Source organism: Chiloscyllium plagiosum, chromosome 4 (genome assembly GCF_004010195.1).
Source record: "Chiloscyllium plagiosum isolate BGI_BamShark_2017 chromosome 4, ASM401019v2, whole genome shotgun sequence".
NCBI lineage: Eukaryota > Metazoa > Chordata > Chondrichthyes > Orectolobiformes > Hemiscylliidae > Chiloscyllium > Chiloscyllium plagiosum.
Genome location: NC_057713.1, coordinates 47,324,592 through 47,342,500, shown reverse-complemented (window position 1 = coordinate 47,342,500; position 17,909 = coordinate 47,324,592). Strand labels below are relative to the sequence as shown.

The following is a 17,909-nucleotide window of genomic DNA, read 5'->3' as shown; positions in this document are numbered from 1 at the left end:
TGTACCAAAATACCTTTGTACATAAGATGGCTCTATTAGTGGTGACCTATAAACTTTTCACTGTACTCATTTGAGTACATGTGACAATAAAGCTAATTCAATTTGATTCAACATCCTTATTACGTCTATCTTGTCTAATCCTGTTATAGAGTTTAATGGGTTTCCATGAGATATACCCTCATTGTTCTAAACTTCAGTGAATACAGCCCTAACTAATTCAGTCTCTTCAGTTGTCAGTCCTGCCATACCGTGAATCAGTCTGATAAATCTTGTTGCACTCCTTCCCTAGCCAGAGCATCCTTTTCTCGGGTAAGGAGACCAGACTCCAAACAATCTGCCAGGTGTGGTCTCAATAACAGCTGCCATCTTACTGGATATTTCCGATAACTAAAGAGTCCAGAATCAGGGGTCACAGTTTATAGATACAGGGTAGGCCATTTTGGATGAGGTGAGGAGAAATCTCTTCACCTAGAGAGTGTTGAGCCCGTGGCATTCTTTGCCACAGAAAGCGGTCAGGCCAAAACATTGAATATTTTCAAGGCGTTAGAGAGAGTTCTTAGGGCTAAAAGGTTCAAAGGGAGAAAATGGAATAGGGTACTGAGTTTTAAAATAAGCTATGATCGCATTCACTGCTGGAACAGAATCAAAAAGCTGATCAGCCTCCTCTTGCTCCTTTTTATGTGATTTTATGTTTATAGTTATAGTATTCTTCAAACATTGAAAATCCAGAGTATTTAATTTAACAAAGCCTGCTCAGAATTAGTGAATTATTTTATAACATTTTCATTTTGACTGATTTTCCAAATGTTTTATTTTCATAATTCAGCAATGATTCTACTGTGCTTTGCCACCAAAACCATAAAGATGAACTAGCCTATTGAAGGCGCATTTAGTGTTTTGATAGACAATTGTGTCTACATGTTAAATATTTATATTTGGCCAACCATGTAATTAGTTTTGATTTTAATTTTTCTTTTGGTGTTCGTAATGAAAGTGCAATGTTTAAGTTTGCACAAATGTATTGGGAGCAGTTAAATGTTTTAAATATCAATATTGGCATTCTTCATTTTTGATGGAACATTAAAGTTGTTATTTTTATTTACTGTACTTGAAACAATGCTTTTAATTTGGTACTTTGGTCAGTCGTGTTGCTTACATAATAGTTTTGCAGAGACTGCTCAAAACAGTAAGTTAATTTTCAACTTGTTTAGTATCTTACCAACACAGCATGCCATTATTTAATGACTGATGAACAAAGTCATTGTTTTAAAGTACTTGGCTCAGTGACTAGCACTGCTGCCTCACAGCACCAGGAACCTGGGTTCAACTCCAGCCTCAGGCGCCTGTATATGTGGAGTTTGCACATTCTCCCCGTGTCTGCATGGGTTTCCTCCATGTGCTCCGGTTTCCTCCCACAGACCAAAGATGTGCAGGTTTGGTGAATCGACCATGCTAAATTGCTCATAGTGTTCAGGGATTTGTAGTTTAGGTTCATTAGTCGGGGTAAATGGGTTACTCTTCAGAAGGGTCAGTGTGGACTTGTTGGGCTGATGGGCCTGTTTCCACGTGGTAGGATTTTACTTCATTTCTCCAATTCTGTAGCACGGTCTGTACATTATTCCAGCGTAATACGTAAATGATGCAATGGCTTCTTAATATAATTTTGTTCATCCTCTTTATTTTTTTGGAAAGTACCACTGAAGAATTTCTGAAGAAATGTTGTTGACCTCCATAAGAGATAAATTAGTTTTGTGGGAGTGGATTGCTCAGTCGTTTTGTTTTGGAAAAAGCCATGAATATATAATAATCATTACATGTGTACATATATGATTGTCAAAAAAGTAAGCATTATTTAATCACCCCTTTTTAGACTCTTCAGTACAATGTGTATTATGTGGTCCGTTTAGTCATACACCTTTGTTCTATCATTTTGGAACGTACAGGTTGTTTGAGCTTAATATATTCAATGACTTGCTTAATTTTCAATTCAAATTTCTTTTATTATGTTAATTCCAGGCTAAAAGAGTTGCTCGTGAAAGAGAAAGAAGCCAGAAGCCAATTACAAGCTTATGTTGCAGAGTTAAAAAAGAAAATAGGGATGCTTACAGAGGAGTCAAGAAAGTCAAAGATTACCGAAGAAGATCAACGCAAGCTCCTGAAATCACTTGAAGAAACAATTTTGAAGTCGAACTCACAAAGACTGCAGCAGCAAGCTGTAGAGGTAATTGAATATATGGTGTAGCTGTGCTTTGTAACTTAGCTTGTTAATGTAATTTTAAAGCGCCTATTTTAGAGACACTTAAAGCTAAATGGTATAGTGCGTTGCAAAACTACCAATTCATTTCAGAATCTGATGGATCTTCTGTTGATTAATTATACTAAGTTCGACTCCCACATATTTTGGAAACCTCAGTGTGCCATGGTAGCGTTCGATCATCTTTGGAAAAGAGTGTTTGACAACAAAGATCTTAAACCTGGTACCAAACTCATTGTCTATAGGTCAGCTGTGTTACCTGTCCTCTCTCAGACCAACATCCCCACTATTGAAACCCTGGTTACTGTTAATCAGCTGTGTGAACTAGCCACACCCTTCTCACATAATACTCCCAAAGTAAACTTTCCATTCCTAAGCTTTCATCAAGGCGATACCAGAAGAGCAGAGAAAATACTTCCTGAAAAAAATCTCCTGACTTGTAGGAATCTCTTGTCCAAAACTGCACAAACTGGAGAAGTACCTGCAAAGATGCTAACAAATCCAGGTAGAAACCAAGCACAGGAGTATACAACAACCCAAGCATCCAATCCACCACATCATTAGGCATTACCTTTCCATGCATGGCAGGGTGTGTGGATCCAGCATTGGACTATTTAGTCATGGAAACAGAAGTAGGCCACTCAGTACCTCAGGCCTGCTCCAACATTCAGTGAGATCATGGCTGACCTGTGAGTTAAAACAATATACCTGTCTTTGGCCCATATCCCTTAATACCTTTTGCTTCACAAAAATGTATTTGTCTCCGATTTAAATGTTAATAACTGATCTACTATCACACAACACCAGGTTATAGTCCAACCCTCCAATATACTCCCATTGTCCTTCCTAAAGTTTGGTGCCCAGATCTGCTCTCAGACCCCCAAATGGGACCTAATCAGGGTTTCATATAGCAACATATTGAAGCATCATTTCTGCCATTTTACTCCCGACTTCTAGATACAAAGGCCACCATTCTGTGAGCAGCCTTGATGATTTTCTGCTCTTCAGCACCCACAATTCTGCACTGGAAGAAAATTATCCTCACTCTCGAAGGACTGCCAGGTTATAGTCACCTTATGAAGGAGCGTCGCTCCAAAAGCTAGTGTGCTTCCAATTAAACCTGTTGGACTATAACCAGGTGTTGTGTGATTTTTAACTTTGTACACCCCAGTCCAACACCGGCATCTCCGAATCATGATCTACCATCAATTGCTTTATGGAAGACAATTCCTCGACTACCCTGTGTGTGAAGAAGTGCTTCCTAACATCTCTGCTGAATGATCTGGCCCTATTTTTCAGACTATATCCCCTAAATCTAGAATCTCCAACCAATAGAAATAGTTCATTTTTATTGACGCGTACTTTCCTGTTAATATCTAGAAACTTCAATCAGATCCCTGCTTAACCTTCTAAACTTTAGAGTAAATGGGCTTTATTTGTGTTAGCTCTCCTCCTAACTTAACCCCTAAAGTTCCCCATTGTAAACCCTCCAATATACTCCCATTGTCCTTCCTAAAGTTTGGTGCCCAGATCTGCTCTCAGACCCCCAAATGGGACCTAATCAAAGTTTCATATAGCAACATATTGAAGCATAATTTCTACCATTTTACTCCCGACTTCTAGATACAAAGGCCGCCATTCTGTGAGCAGCCTTGATGATTTTCTGCTCTTCAGCACCCACAATTCTGCACTGAAAGAAAATTATCCTCACTCCCGAAGGACTGCCTAAAAAGAGGAATTGCGTTTTTGTGCAGTTTCTCAGGCTATTATGAATCATTATTGTCTTTGAAATATGTGGCATCAAAGCCAGCACACTAAGCCCCCCTCACCTCCATTCCAGGGCCCCAAACAATCCTTCCAGGTGAGACAGAGGTTCACCTGCCTCTCCTCCAACCTAATTGACTGTATCCGGTGCTCCCAATGTGGTCTTCTCTAATTTGGGGAGTCCATACGTAAACTAAGGGAACATTTCGCCGAGCATCTCAGCCTGGCCTGGAGGGGCCGACTGGACCTCCCAGTCACCGCCCATTTTAATCCCCCTGCATTGGCACAACGAATCAAACCACGAATTGGAGAAACAACACCTCATCTTCTGCCTGGGTGGCCTACAACCCAAGGGACTGAACATTGAGTTCTCCACTTTCAAATAACTTCCCTTCCCATCCCCCGTCTTCCTTCCCAGCTCATCACCCTCCCTTCCACTCCTCTCAGCCCTCCCATCGAGCAACCAGGTCTTACCTTCTATTTGTCTTAACCTATCCCCACCTCACAACACTGCCCCCCCGCCTCTCCCGCCCCAGCCCCTTTATCTGCAGCTCCCCTAATACCCACCCCCAGTCCTGAAGAAGGGTTACACCCGAAACATCGGCTTCTCCACCTCCTGATGCTGGCTGGCTTGCTGTGTTCTCCCAGCCTCCTGTTTATCTACCTTGAATTCCAGCATCTAAAGTCTTTTTTTGTTAACCAGTTGAGGATGGCAGATTTCTTCCCTGAAGGATATTAGTGAACTAGATTTTTTTTTCCAATAATCCACAATGGTTTCATGGTCATCAGTAGATTCTTAACTCCAGATATTGTTCATTGAATTTTTCATTAACAGGGGGATTGAGTTTAAGAGTCGTGAGATCTTGTTGCAGCTCTATAAAACTTTGGTTAGACCGCACTTGGAATACTGCGTCCAGTTCTGGTCACCCTATTGTAGGAAATATGTGGATGCTTTGGAGAGGGTTCAGAGGTGGTTTACCGGGATGCTGCCTGGACTGGAGGGCTTATCTTATGAAGAGAGGTTGACTGAGCTCGGACCTTTTTCATTGGAGGAAAGGAGGAGGAGAGGGGACCTATTTTAGGTATACAAGATAATGAGAGGCATAGATAGAGTTGATAGCCAGAGACTATTTCCCAGGGCAGAAATGGCTAACACGAGGGGTCATAGTTTTAAGCTGGTTGGAGGAAAGTAAAGAGGAGATGTCAGAGGCGGGTTCTTTACACAGAGAGTTGTGAGAGCATGGAATGCATTGCCAGCAGCAGTTGTGGAAGCAAGGTCATTGGGGACATTTAAGACACTGCTGGACATGCATATGGTCACAGAAATTTGAGGGTGCGTACATGAGGATCAATGGTCGGTACAACATCGTGGGCTGAAGGGCTTGTTCTGTGCTGTACTGTCTTTGTTCTTTGAATTCAAATTCCACCATCTGGCGGGATTTGAACCTGAGTCTCCAGAGCATTAGTTGAGTTTCTGGATTAACAGTCTAGTGATAATACCACTAGACGATGCATCTGTACATTGGAAGTTTTGACTTCCCAGGCAATTCCCTCTTAGTCACTTTATTGAAATTTCCAAGGGCTTCCAATACATATTTTGGACACACAATCCTTTTGAATATCTGAAGGCAAGAAGATCCGGGCCTTTGTTCCTGGTTCTCCAAAGGAGTACACTTAGTTTAAAGACTTTAAACAAGTAGGATTGATTTTTGCTGGTAGTCATAAATGAACACTGAGTCTGTCCTTGTTGAATCATTGATCATTTTCCAGCACTGTTCTCCAATTCCTGAAGCACGAAAAATATACAAGACATTTTTTTTCCCAAAGGTTCAAAGTATTTCTACTTTGAATGGATCAGTCTTGAAAATACTAGTGGTATTGAAAATACTCATAAATCTTTAAGGATATTGCATTAATTATAACTTTGATTTATTGTAACACTTTAATGAGTTTTGCAATTACTGTCCACAGATGAAACGAATTCAAGAAGCAGAGCTAAAAGCCTCAGCAGCTCAAAGAGAAGGAGAGTTACTGCAGATTTCACTCAAACAGCAGAAGGAAAAGGTTCAAGAGCTCCAGGAACTTCTCACTTCCAGAGAGCAAGTGCACAGGTACAGAAAATAATGATTAAAGATTCCATACTTCAGTAGATTCGGAATTGGCTATTCCTGTGATGCTTTATGTAGTCAGTAATTCTGAGGAGTACCATGAATTCTAAGCCAAGTTCAAAATCTTGCACATTAATAATGTTTTTAAAAACTTGCTTTTATTTCAATAGTTTGGTATTGTGCAGTGCTTCTAACTTAGTTTTAATTATTTAATTTTAATTTCATAATCTTCTAACTCATTATTTGTTTGTAGAATACAAGGAATATAGGTAAGTTGCTGCAGTCTATCTTATATACTCTTGGAGAGGGACTTCACTGTCTATCACTGAGATTTGCTCAGTTGTACCAGGTCCAGTTGAGTCCTTATTGCAAGACTGAGCCTCTGGCAGATAGCGAGGGAACAAACAAGAGAGAAAAACCTACTTGATCTCATCCCTTGTTTTAGATGCATATGTCCATGATAGCATTGCTATGGTTTATCACCTTGCAGTGATTGTAGAGACAAAATTCTGTCTTCACGTTGAGGCTACCCTTCGTTGTGTCATGGGACATTACAATATATCAAATACATTCAGAGTAGACCTGACAGCTGAATACTGAGCATCCATGAAGACTCTGTGGGCCATCAGTAGCTGCTAACTGTATTCAGCCATAATCTATAACCTAACATTTCCCTCATTCTGCCAAAGCTGGTTCAGTGAAGAGGTGCAGGACGATATTTCAGGAGCAGCACTAGGCATACCTAAAAATGAGCTGTCAACCTAGTAAATCTGCAAGATGAGGAGCAGCATGCAATAGACAGGTTTATGAACATAGGAAATAAGAGCAAGAAAAGGACATTTGGCGTATTGAGGCTGCTCTGCCATTCAACAAAATTATGGCTGATCTACCTCAACCCCATTTTCCTGCACCATCCTAAAATCTCTTGGTATTTTTAACGGATAAAAATCTACTGATATTGGTCTTGAATGTATTCTATGACTGAACTTCTACAACCACAATCAGATCTAAGACATGCCCCATCTAGTTGTGAAGGATGGGCAGAAAATTAAACAACTAACTGGAGGAGGAAGCTCCATTAATATCTTATTCCCAATAGTGAGGAAGCTGAGCAAATCAGTACAGAGATGAGACTGAGCCATTTGCATCCATCTTCAGTCAGAAGAGTAGAGTTGATGAATCTGCCTTAACTTTCTCTTAAGGTCCTACCCTCATTGTAGAGGCTAGTCTTCAGGAATTCACTTCATATAATACAAAGAATTGACTGAAACTATCTGAAACTCCAACGACCATGGGGTCTTGACAATAGTGCAGCAATAGTACTGAAAGCTTGTGCTCCATAACTAAGTGCACCTGTAGCCAAGCTATTCCACTACAGATTATTACAAAAGATGAGGAATGGGAATCAACTCACCCCTTTTTAAACCCTTCTTGGTAGTTTGCAACAAATACTATTCTTTTTGGAACAGCTATTGCATTTTCATTAAAAGTTAGTTAGGAAGAAAATGAAAGGTCCAATTACCAAAGAATGGAATTTTATTGTCTACTACCACTGAGAAAATTTAATAAAATTGATATCAGTGAACACTAACACAGCTAATAAATTTTAGAAAATACTGCAGAATACAGACAGGGAGAAATAAGACTATGCAGTTTATAAGTTCTTCAGTGTCTTTGTGGTTTAGATTTTAAACCTAAGATTATAATTTATTATTTGTTGTCTTGCATCCACAGTAATAGCAGAATGTTTAGGTATCTTTGAGTTCTTACTAAATGGTTGCTTTTCCAAATTACTATTTCGCTGGACACTATTTTCCAAGATAGCGAGAAAAACAGAGTTCCATTTGTTGTTGTCACAAATTCATTTTTGTTCTCTCCATGCTGCTGCTCAAAAACAGTTATTCCAATATAGGACAGTATCTATTGGAGTCTTGCTTCATTATCTTTCCAACCTGACTATTCTCAAATGTGAGCTTTTCATTTTCCAATGTGAAACATTCAATGTGCATATGAACTAATCGGGAAATGCAAATTCTTGGTACCAACTCATTTGCCAAGTTTCAATGTCTTTGCTACAGTGCAGACAGCTGTGTTGGTTTCATATGGATCGAATTATATTTGAATCTATCTGTGGTCAAATGAGCATTACCATTTTGGTACCATGTTTCTTCTACTTTATGAACAGAGCTTGCATTGCCAACACCAAGATAGCCATCTGTATTTGTGCAGATATGATGGTTACATCACACCGTTGCAACAGAGCCTCTCGCCACCCTGGCTGGGCTGCTGGCTGCTGACCCCACCTTGCTTCAAACGATTAATATCCCCTTTTTCAGAAAATTGTCCCTCCTCCCTTTTGCTAGCTGTTACCCCACCCTCTCATTGCCCAATTTATCATTATTGCTCAGGGAGTGGAGCAAAGAGTAAGGCGAAGGGTGACAGCTCTTTGTGAGCGTGCTAGTGGGTTAACGCTTTTTAAATTCATTTCAGGTGCACTCTTTGCACGGGTCTTTTTTCAGCATCGTGTTGCAAACTTAATAAAACATTAGTAGTCATGATTTGGAGATGCCAGTATTGGACTGGGGTGTACAAAGTTAAAAATCACACAACACCAGGTTATAGTCCAACAGGTTTAATTGGAAGCACACTAGCTTTCGGAGCGACGCTCCTTCATCAGGTGATAGTGAAGAAGGAGCGTCGCTCCGAAAGCTAGTGTGCTTCCAATTAAACCTGTTGGACTATAACCTGGTGTTGTGTGATTTTTAACTTAATAAAACAACACACTGACAAGTCAGTTCTACCATATTGTTATGTTCACTGATTTCTGTGAGGCGACTCTCAGGAGTTTGATTTCAAAACTGTGTTTTTGCACAGTTGCTATACCACCTAGTGGTGTCATGGTAGTAAATGCAGTCTTTAAAAAATATTTTCACTTATAAAAAGTTTTGGATATAACAATCAGTTGATAGAATTTTTAATTCAATATTCCACATTTACCACTATCCTAATATGGTTCAACACTGCCTTCACTGAACTGTGTGAAAAATAGCACAGCTATGCCTTACGCGCATAATGTCGGGAAAACCCAACTTGACTAATTGCCATCCCATCAGTCTGCTCTCAATTGACAGAAAAGTGGAAGGTGTTATCAACAGTGCTGTCACTGGCACACCAAATAACCTGCTCACTGATGCTCAGTTTGGATTCTGCCAGGCCACTTATCAAAGCAGTACATTACGAAGTGAAGGACCCCTGGCATAACTGGACTCGATGGAATGTTGAGGATCTACATTGGTTAGAATCATGCTTAGTACAAAGGAAGATGGTCGATGAAATAGAGTCATACAGCATGGAAACAAACCGTTTGGTACAACTCGTCAATGTCAAACAAGTTTCCCAAACTAAACTAGTCCCACTTACCTGCATTTGGCCCATAGCCCTCTAAACCTTGAAACTCAACAGGTCTAGTAGCATCTGTGGATGTTGAGTCTTCGTAGTTCTTATCAATCTGTTGATAAGTATGTTGTGAGCCACAGAATTTATGAAGTTCCATCACAAGAAGTACAAAGGAATGATTGCACAATAAAGGTTGTGATTCAATTGGTTCATATCCAAACACCAGCTTGTGACTTCTGACTGACTGGGGCTATGTCTCTTGTACAATTCCATTCTGTCTTCCATTCTATGGACCGAAGCATTAAGATCTTGCTAACAGTTATCGCTGTGAAGATCTTTTCTAATCAACCTGTTCAGAGATTAAATTCCACGCCTTTTGGGCAGGTGGGACTTAAACCTCAGCATATTGGTCCAGGGACAGGGGCACTGCTACTGTGCCACAAGTGGGACCCACAGAGCCCTTTACAACCCTCTTGTTGATTAGTAACATCTTGAATTCCAGTTGACATACCATCATGTAAACAGCACATAATCAATATTGGATTGACTAGGTAAGGCATGCTAAAATTATAATTTGTTTCTTAAAAATAATGGTCATCTTACTCCTACTTCCTAACATCACCTGACTGGCTCTTGAACATGAAAATCACTTTGCAAGTGCAATACCAAGTTTTGCAAGATTGTTTTTGTCCACCAGAGAGATTGGGATCTCATGGTTTGTAAGATTCTCATTAGACCAAAAACAAAATACTGAGAATGCTCAAAATCTGAGATAAAACCAATAAATGCTTAACAAGTTCAACATGAGGAGAGACAAGGCAGTAGTGAAGGGGTAATGTCACTAGACCAGCAATCCAGAACCTCGGCTAATGTTCTGAATACATGAGTTCAAATGCACCATGGCAGATGGTGAAGTTTGATTTCAGTAAAAAATCTGGAATAAAATGCTAGTCTTATGGTGTATCCCTGTCAATTCTCATAACAACTCATTTTGTTCATTCATGTTCTTTAAGGAAGGATATATGTCATCCTTACATGATCTGGTCTTGACTCCAGACATGCTATCTTATAATGCAGTCATCACCAAGTGTGTTTTCTTGGCTGGGTAGGGTAAGTACCGAACTCACCATCTTCATACCTGCTCTTGAGCTCATCCCCCAGAATTAAAATGGGAATTAAATACTATAAAAAATGTCAACTGACCATTTAATAATGTACGTGTCTGTTTAATGTTTCCAGTATAGTTTCATTATAATACTGCAAATGGCTTCACTCAGAGAATTGTCTTATCTTCTTTTAATGTGATACTCTAATATGTTGTTTTTAATTCCACTTGCTACTATTGGAATAATAGTGGAAGATTTTTATGTTGTATCACATATACAGATATAATGCTGTAGTTGCATTCCACCAAAACTTTACTTAATAGAAAATGGCTTAAAAGAAATAATGGGGGCTATGGGAAAAGTGGGGTTAGGGAAAGACCAGCAAAAAATATCACTCGCATTCATTCAAAAGTCACCCAAAATTCTAATGCAACATATAGCACAGCCTGAATGAAGGTTGAAATCATGTTTTATTAACAAAATAAAAGTAAACTTAGCATAGTACATTTAAAAAATATAAGCAAGCTGCTCTCTGTACAGTACCTCTCACAAAAAGCTGCTCTGTCGGCAGCTGACCTTGTGCTTGCGCAGAACAAGAAGACCGACACTGACCTCATGCTTGAGCAAAACAGCCGGAAGACTGGCACTGACCTCGCACATGCTTAGAACAGCAGGAAGACTGGCACTGACCTCGCATATGTGCAGAACAGCCGGAAGACTGGCACTGACCTCGCACATGCGCAGAACGGCAAGAAGATTGGCACCGATGTCGCGCATGCGCAGAACAGCAGGAAGACTGGCACTGACATGGCACATGCATAGAACTCCAGGAAGACTGGCACCGACCTCCTCCATATGCAGAATGGCAGGAAGACTGGCACTGACCTCACGCATGCACGGAGTGGCCCAAAGACTGGCATTACACATGCACAGACTGGCATGAAGACCAGTGCTGGCATCTCACATGCGCAGAATGGCACAAAGACCATTGAATGCGTAGGACGAAGCATGTGAACCAATCCCTAGTGGAATCGCACTATTGCAAACAGAGATAAGTATTCTGGAAAATACCATTCCTAATTCTTCAGCAATGTTTTAGCCAAATTGTGCTGCCGAAACGTGTGTATTTTAAAACTACATACAGCTTCTGTAATCAATTGTTGCAGTTTCTCATTTGGAAAGACGTGCCTTAAATAGGATGGTGAATATTTATGGACAAGTGTTTGATTGGATTTAGCTGTTTGCTTTACTTAACTGCAGCGAACGATGGCTGTAATAGTTAGTAGCAGTAGCTTCTTAACTAATTTCATTACTCCGGTCATCATTAATCAACTGAACTATAAATACAAAGTAGGCATTATTAATGACCTTCATTTTGAATGAAAATGATTTAAGGAATTGACACTGAAGTACCCTGACCTTTAATGAAATGCATCAAATCAAAACATAATATTTTTGTTCACTCATTAATGTTTTAGCTACATTTTGATTCATTTTTGTCAAGGGGCAGCATGATGGAGGGGTGGCACAGTGTCACAGTGGTTAGCACTGTTGCCTCAGCGCCAGAGACCCGGGTTTGATTCCAGCCTCGGTTGACTGTCTGTTGGAGTTTGCACATTCTCCCCGTGTCTGCATGGGTTTCCTCTGGGTGCTTCGGTTTCCTCCCACAGTCCAAAGATGTGCAGGTCAGGTGATTTGGCCATATTCGCTTGCCCATAGTGTTTGGTGCATTAGTCGGAGGGAAACAAGTCTGGGTACTCTTCAGAGGGTCGGTGTGTACTGGTTGGGCCGAAGGGCCTGTTTCCCCATTCAGGGAATCTAATCTAATCTAATCTTGTGTCTCCTGTTATCAGGAACCTTTTGTAAATTAGCTTGCAATTAATTTCCTGACCTCTCCCTCTATTACAGTGAGGAGTGATGATGCTTCTTTTGATTCTTACCCGATCTTGGTAATTTTACTGCTTATTGTAACATCCATGCCAAAGGTTTTGCTCTTGAGCGGCCCAAGTCAGTGGTGCAAAAATGGAGTCATGCTTTCTGCTCTGTGTAAGATTCTATTCCCACTTTGCCTGGTCCATCAGGTTTACCCAGGATTCAGAAATCCAAGGTAGTTCCAACAAAGGAATTCATCCAATGTTCTTTACTAAAGCAAAGTAAGCTATGGAAAATACTGCAGAAATATTATCCATACAATGCTTTCAATCACCAGCGAATGTTTTACATGGACTTGTCCAAAGATCAGACCAAAACAGGTTATCAGCCTGTTCCATCTCAGCTAGTTAATTTTGCTGTGAGGCAAGGGTTCTTATAATTTTTCCACGTAAAGAAGCTGTACATCCAAACGCTTAATACTGTCCAGTCTCTAGCAAATGTTCACTGATCACTTGTAAACATTGCAAACGTCATGTTTTCTACATTCATTAGGACTTGCTTGTCTCCATGGAAAGAGGCTTATCTGTTGCTTTTAATGAACTTTGACATAAAACTTCAGCTTGTTTTTGTTTTCCACCATTTTTATGTCATCCAATGATGTGATACTTATGCAGCAAAATTCTATGACAATCTCAAATTTAGCTGATAATATCCATGTTATCACATTTGATTCATTATGTCCATGTTAAACAAAATATCAGCTTTTCCAGAGTTACTGTAACAGTTCGGTCCATTATTGCTGAGTTACAATACTTCATGTAAACAAGCATGCATATTCCTTTAGTAAAACACAGAAACACTTGAAAACCGGTGACCTTTCCAATCATTAGGTTATTACCAGACGTCACAGCAAAAATGAGGACTGCAGATGCTGAAATCAGAGTCAAGATTAGAGTGATGCTGGAAAAGCACAGCAGGGTCAGGCAGCATCCGAGGAGCAGGAAAATTGACGTTTTGGGCAAAAGTCCTTCATCAGGAATAAGGCTGGGAGCCTCCGTGGCGGAGAGATAAATGGGAGTAGGGTGGGGCTGGGGAGAAGGTAGCTAAGAGTGCAATAGGTGGATGAAGGTGATAGGTTCATATAATTTCTTCTCATTGAATTTAACTTTATTTAACTTCATTTTGGCTGACCCAGCAAATTTTAGATTAACATTTACACTGTCAGCAGATTGCAAGTGGCTCTGGACTGCTGAATCTTGACCTTATGCTCTTCGTGCCAATTCATGCCCTGCACCTATTTCGATGACCTCTTAAATCTTCCATTCCAGCACATGACTCTCTCTGTCTCTGTCTGTCTCTCTCTCTCTCTCTCTCGTGTCAGCTGTCATTTGTGGAGAGTGAAACAGCATGATGGCATCCCATGAAATGGGGAAAAAAAAACAAGTAATAAATTTTAAGCTGGAATAGAGGCAGATTAACGGAGGCATGGGGAAAGACAAAAGAGAAGGTCTGCAGTATGGTGGAAGGTATTAAATGACAAAAAGAATGATGGTACAACGTAAAAGAATGTGCTTATGGGACAAATGTCGAAGCAAAAAAATGGATCTAGAGTAAATGAGAGTGCCAGAATTATCACTAACAGCAGCCTTCTGAAAAATGGGGGCAATATTATGATTTGACATTGTTGAACTCAATATTGTAAAGTGCTTACTTGAAAAATGAACTGCTGCTCCTCCAGCTTATGATCAGCCTCATTGGATGATATAGAGAGGCTGAGAAGAAAACAAAAGTGGCAGGTGACTGGAATGCAAGGTCATGTTTGTGAATTGAATTGACGTTCTATAAAGTGGTCACACAGTCTGCATTTGACCTCCTCAAGTGTGCAGGGGATACTGCATTATAAACAGCAAATACAGTATAGTAAATTGATTGAAGTTCAAGTAAATCATAGTTTTTCTGAGGAAAAAATGTTTGGGGCTTTGGAGAGTGGGAAGGGAGAGGTAAAAGTACAAGTATTTCAACTTCTGTACTACAAGGGAAAGGGCTGGAATGTTGGGTGTGATTGAGGCATGGACCAGGGTACCCATAGAGAGAACTGTCCATATGCAGTACTGGAAGGAAAAGGGTAAATTGGTGGTGAAAATGGTGTAAGATGATCCATTGCAGATGAAAACTGGTGGGGTAGAAAATGAAAACATGGAAATCTGTGTTGTGGTTATGAAGAGGAAAGAAGAGATGAGAACAGATGTTTGAAAATGGAACTGATGAGCTCAAGAGATCTGTGAACCATTGTAGTTTGGGGAGGGGGATTCATAGGTTGAGAACAAAGGAAGGCATATCACAGGTACTGGCAAGGAACATGGCATCATTAGAAATATGTAATAGAGATGGAATATAGTAGTTACAAAGAGTGAAGTGAGAGGAAGTGTTGTTAAAGTAGTTCTGAGAATAGGGCTAGTCTTTCCCTAGAAATGTAGACAAAGATGTCATAGAAGGAAATGGAAGAGAAAGAGAGAGATCTGATGAATGGTGGAAATTGTCAGTAAAGTTGACTATATTTTCCAGATTTGAAAGACCAAGAATAGGCAGTATGCCAGACAACAATATTTGGGTTAATCAAGGCTAGGGAAGAAAATGAATACTGTGAGAACAACAACCTTTCCTAAAAAGGAAAATTAGTTACCATGCTAGCGTAGCATACCATATTTTGAGGAATTGAGTGGAGTCAAAAGAGAAACTGCTCAACCTGAGAATAAATTCATTGAAACAAAGAAAAGTCTTCATGAATGGGAACTAGTTGGTGCTAACTTAAAGGAAGAAGCTGGGCGTTTTCATATGGGGAATGAACATCCATGGTGTAGAGGATAATTCTCTCAGCAATACACTGTTCCACCCCATTACCTCCTACACTTGCCACAATTCCTTGCTTTGTAAGTGCTAAAGATATACCATCTGTCTCTTTACCTCTTTCCCCTCTCCATTCTTACTATCAAGGGTCCAGATACTTTCCAGTCAACTTGGTCAGAGAGGTAAGTACACACCTCTGGAGCAAGTGAGACATGAATGCAGACTCCTGACTCAGAGGCAGGACACCACCATCATAAATAGCTCTCTACTCCTGATAGCAATGTATTCTGAAGAAGGATGAATGCCCAAAGTGTCCATTAGTCAGCTCTCATCACAGTAAAAGCCACTGTGCCACAAGCGCCCATCATCAAGGATTCAAAACAGTGTTTCCAGGTGACACAGCAATTTACTTGTATTCTTTCAATTTGCTATGCTGTATTCACTGTTTATGATCCTTTGCCCTCTTATGTTGAGGAGCCCAAATGCAGATTGTGAGATTTTGGAAGAATATCTCTATTCATCTTCAAGTGTGATCCTGACCCTCTGGTCACCGGACAACATTCTCTGTCATTTCCCCCCAGTATTTTTCCATTAAAACTCATAACAAGCTCAAACAGCATCTTACATTTTGATTAGACATTTTGCAGCCTTCTGGACTCAACAGTTCAGCAATTTCAGATAACCATTGTCCCCATATTGTTGGACTGCAGCTGCTGATGATTCTGTTTATCATATATTCTTCCTTCAGTTCCTATTTTCCTTTGCCTTGCATCATCATATTATCTGACATATAGTCATTTGTTCCTTCCACCCCTTCACAGTCCTTCCCTTTTGTTCTTTCCCCACCTCTGAGCTTGCTTAAAAACTGCTTATGTAGTTAACTCTGTTTTTGTTATTCCACTCTTTTAACTATTGCACTTTTATTTTCTTTTTGCATTTTTCCTTTGCTTCACTGAAATGATCCTTTGCATCATCTAACTCCTATTTCATAACCAGTAGTTTTGTTTTCCTTCTGTTTAGACAGTTCTCCCTTTTTATCACAATTCTAGTTTTAAGTGTCCACTAAATACCTAAATATTAACTAATTATTTTAGCAGATGCTAATTGACCAGTTGTAATTTTCCAGAAATTTCTGTGTTTTTTATTTCTAAGATTTCCACTTTTGCTTTCTCCTAATTTTTATCGATTAATTCTTAAAGCACTTAAATGCTTTTTTAAGTGACAACATTGTGATGATATATTATAACACCATTTGTTCAGCCAAGTCTGAATATGAGACTGCTCCCTAAGCTATTAAGGATTTTTAAAAACTCGCTCTGTATTGTTAACTCTTCTGGCAAATGGTTAAATAATTAGTAGCCACCTGATTCCTGCCATTTTATGGGATGCAATCAGAACCCGCTGTTCACATATTTGAAACTGTCAACATGAGGAGTATTGTGTTTCTATTAAACACCCTTAGGGTCATAATTGTAACAAAGGCAACTGTGATGACTGATACAGCTATGGACAGTGAATTTATCAGGGCAAATGAGTCCTTGACTGTAGAAGGACAGTATGGATCATTAAGCACAATGACTATGTTTGAAGGTTTTTGAAGGCTTGATTTTTCATCTGTGGACACTACATTGTATGTATATATTATGTATATAGAAAGTAAGAAATTACTGAAAAGACAAAGAATTATGAATGAAATAAGATTGAGAATAACAAAGTTTGAGAAGTGACACTGAAAACTGCTGAAACAATTAGAAAGCAACTGGTTGAATTGTGACTTTCATTGGTTGGTTTGTTCTGTTCTGCATTTGGATCATCCTCTGTAAAGCTGCTCCTTCAAAAGGTTCATTGCCCTCTCCAGCAAAAATATAATTAATATAAAACTACAAAATTCTTGCATAATAAACCTTTTATCTTCCAGAGGAGAGCTATTTTAAGTTTGGAACACACCGAAAGCATTTCAAGAAAATGTACCCTTCCTTGCAGCTGTCATGGTTCAGGAAGGTGTCTTGGAAAACAAATCATATGCTTGATAATTTATCATTCACCCTCAATTTACACCTTGCCATTTTGCTCTGGAAGTACTGAATGTTTCTTGTACTTTTGCAGAAAAACAGCTATTATTTGGAGTGCAGGCCTTATTAAGAGCTAGATTTCTCAAAGATTATTCCTTTTAAAGAGCAACTTGGTTCTGGTAATTGAAGATGTGATCATGGTACCTGGGAAGTTAACAATAGTAAAGCAAAGGAATTAATCAAGAAGATAATTATCAGGAGTTTATTGGCATGTGTTCTGTTTCCAATACACTGGCATCGTCAAGGTGAGAAAAAGAGAGTTTTCCTGAATGCAAGACTGCAGAGTCTTTAAAAACATTCCTAACAGAGAGTCCTAATACAAGGTGGCTACGCTTAAAAACATTCGTGACGTATTAGTTGAACTCAAAGTCCACAACCCTTGGATAGTTGCCAAGGATTTGAAGGGAAATAATATTATAAAACACAATAAATCTCAATTTATATATAAATCTATACAGATGTTTGAAATGGAATTCAGACTAAGTGATTA

At 39.5% G+C, this 17,909-nt stretch overlaps 1 protein-coding gene across 2 annotated transcripts in view; it reads left to right on the top strand.

Moving 5' to 3' along the window:
- lrrcc1 (leucine rich repeat and coiled-coil centrosomal protein 1) overlaps positions 1–17,909 on the top strand; it is a 196,018-nt gene that overhangs the window by 124,722 nt on the left and 53,387 nt on the right. For both annotated transcript variants that reach the window (XM_043688159.1, XM_043688160.1), the window contains 2 exons: positions 2,017–2,221; positions 5,990–6,129. In XM_043688159.1, the coding sequence (XP_043544094.1) occupies positions 2,017–2,221; positions 5,990–6,129 (345 nt within the window). The remainder of the gene's footprint in view (positions 1–2,016; positions 2,222–5,989; positions 6,130–17,909) is intronic.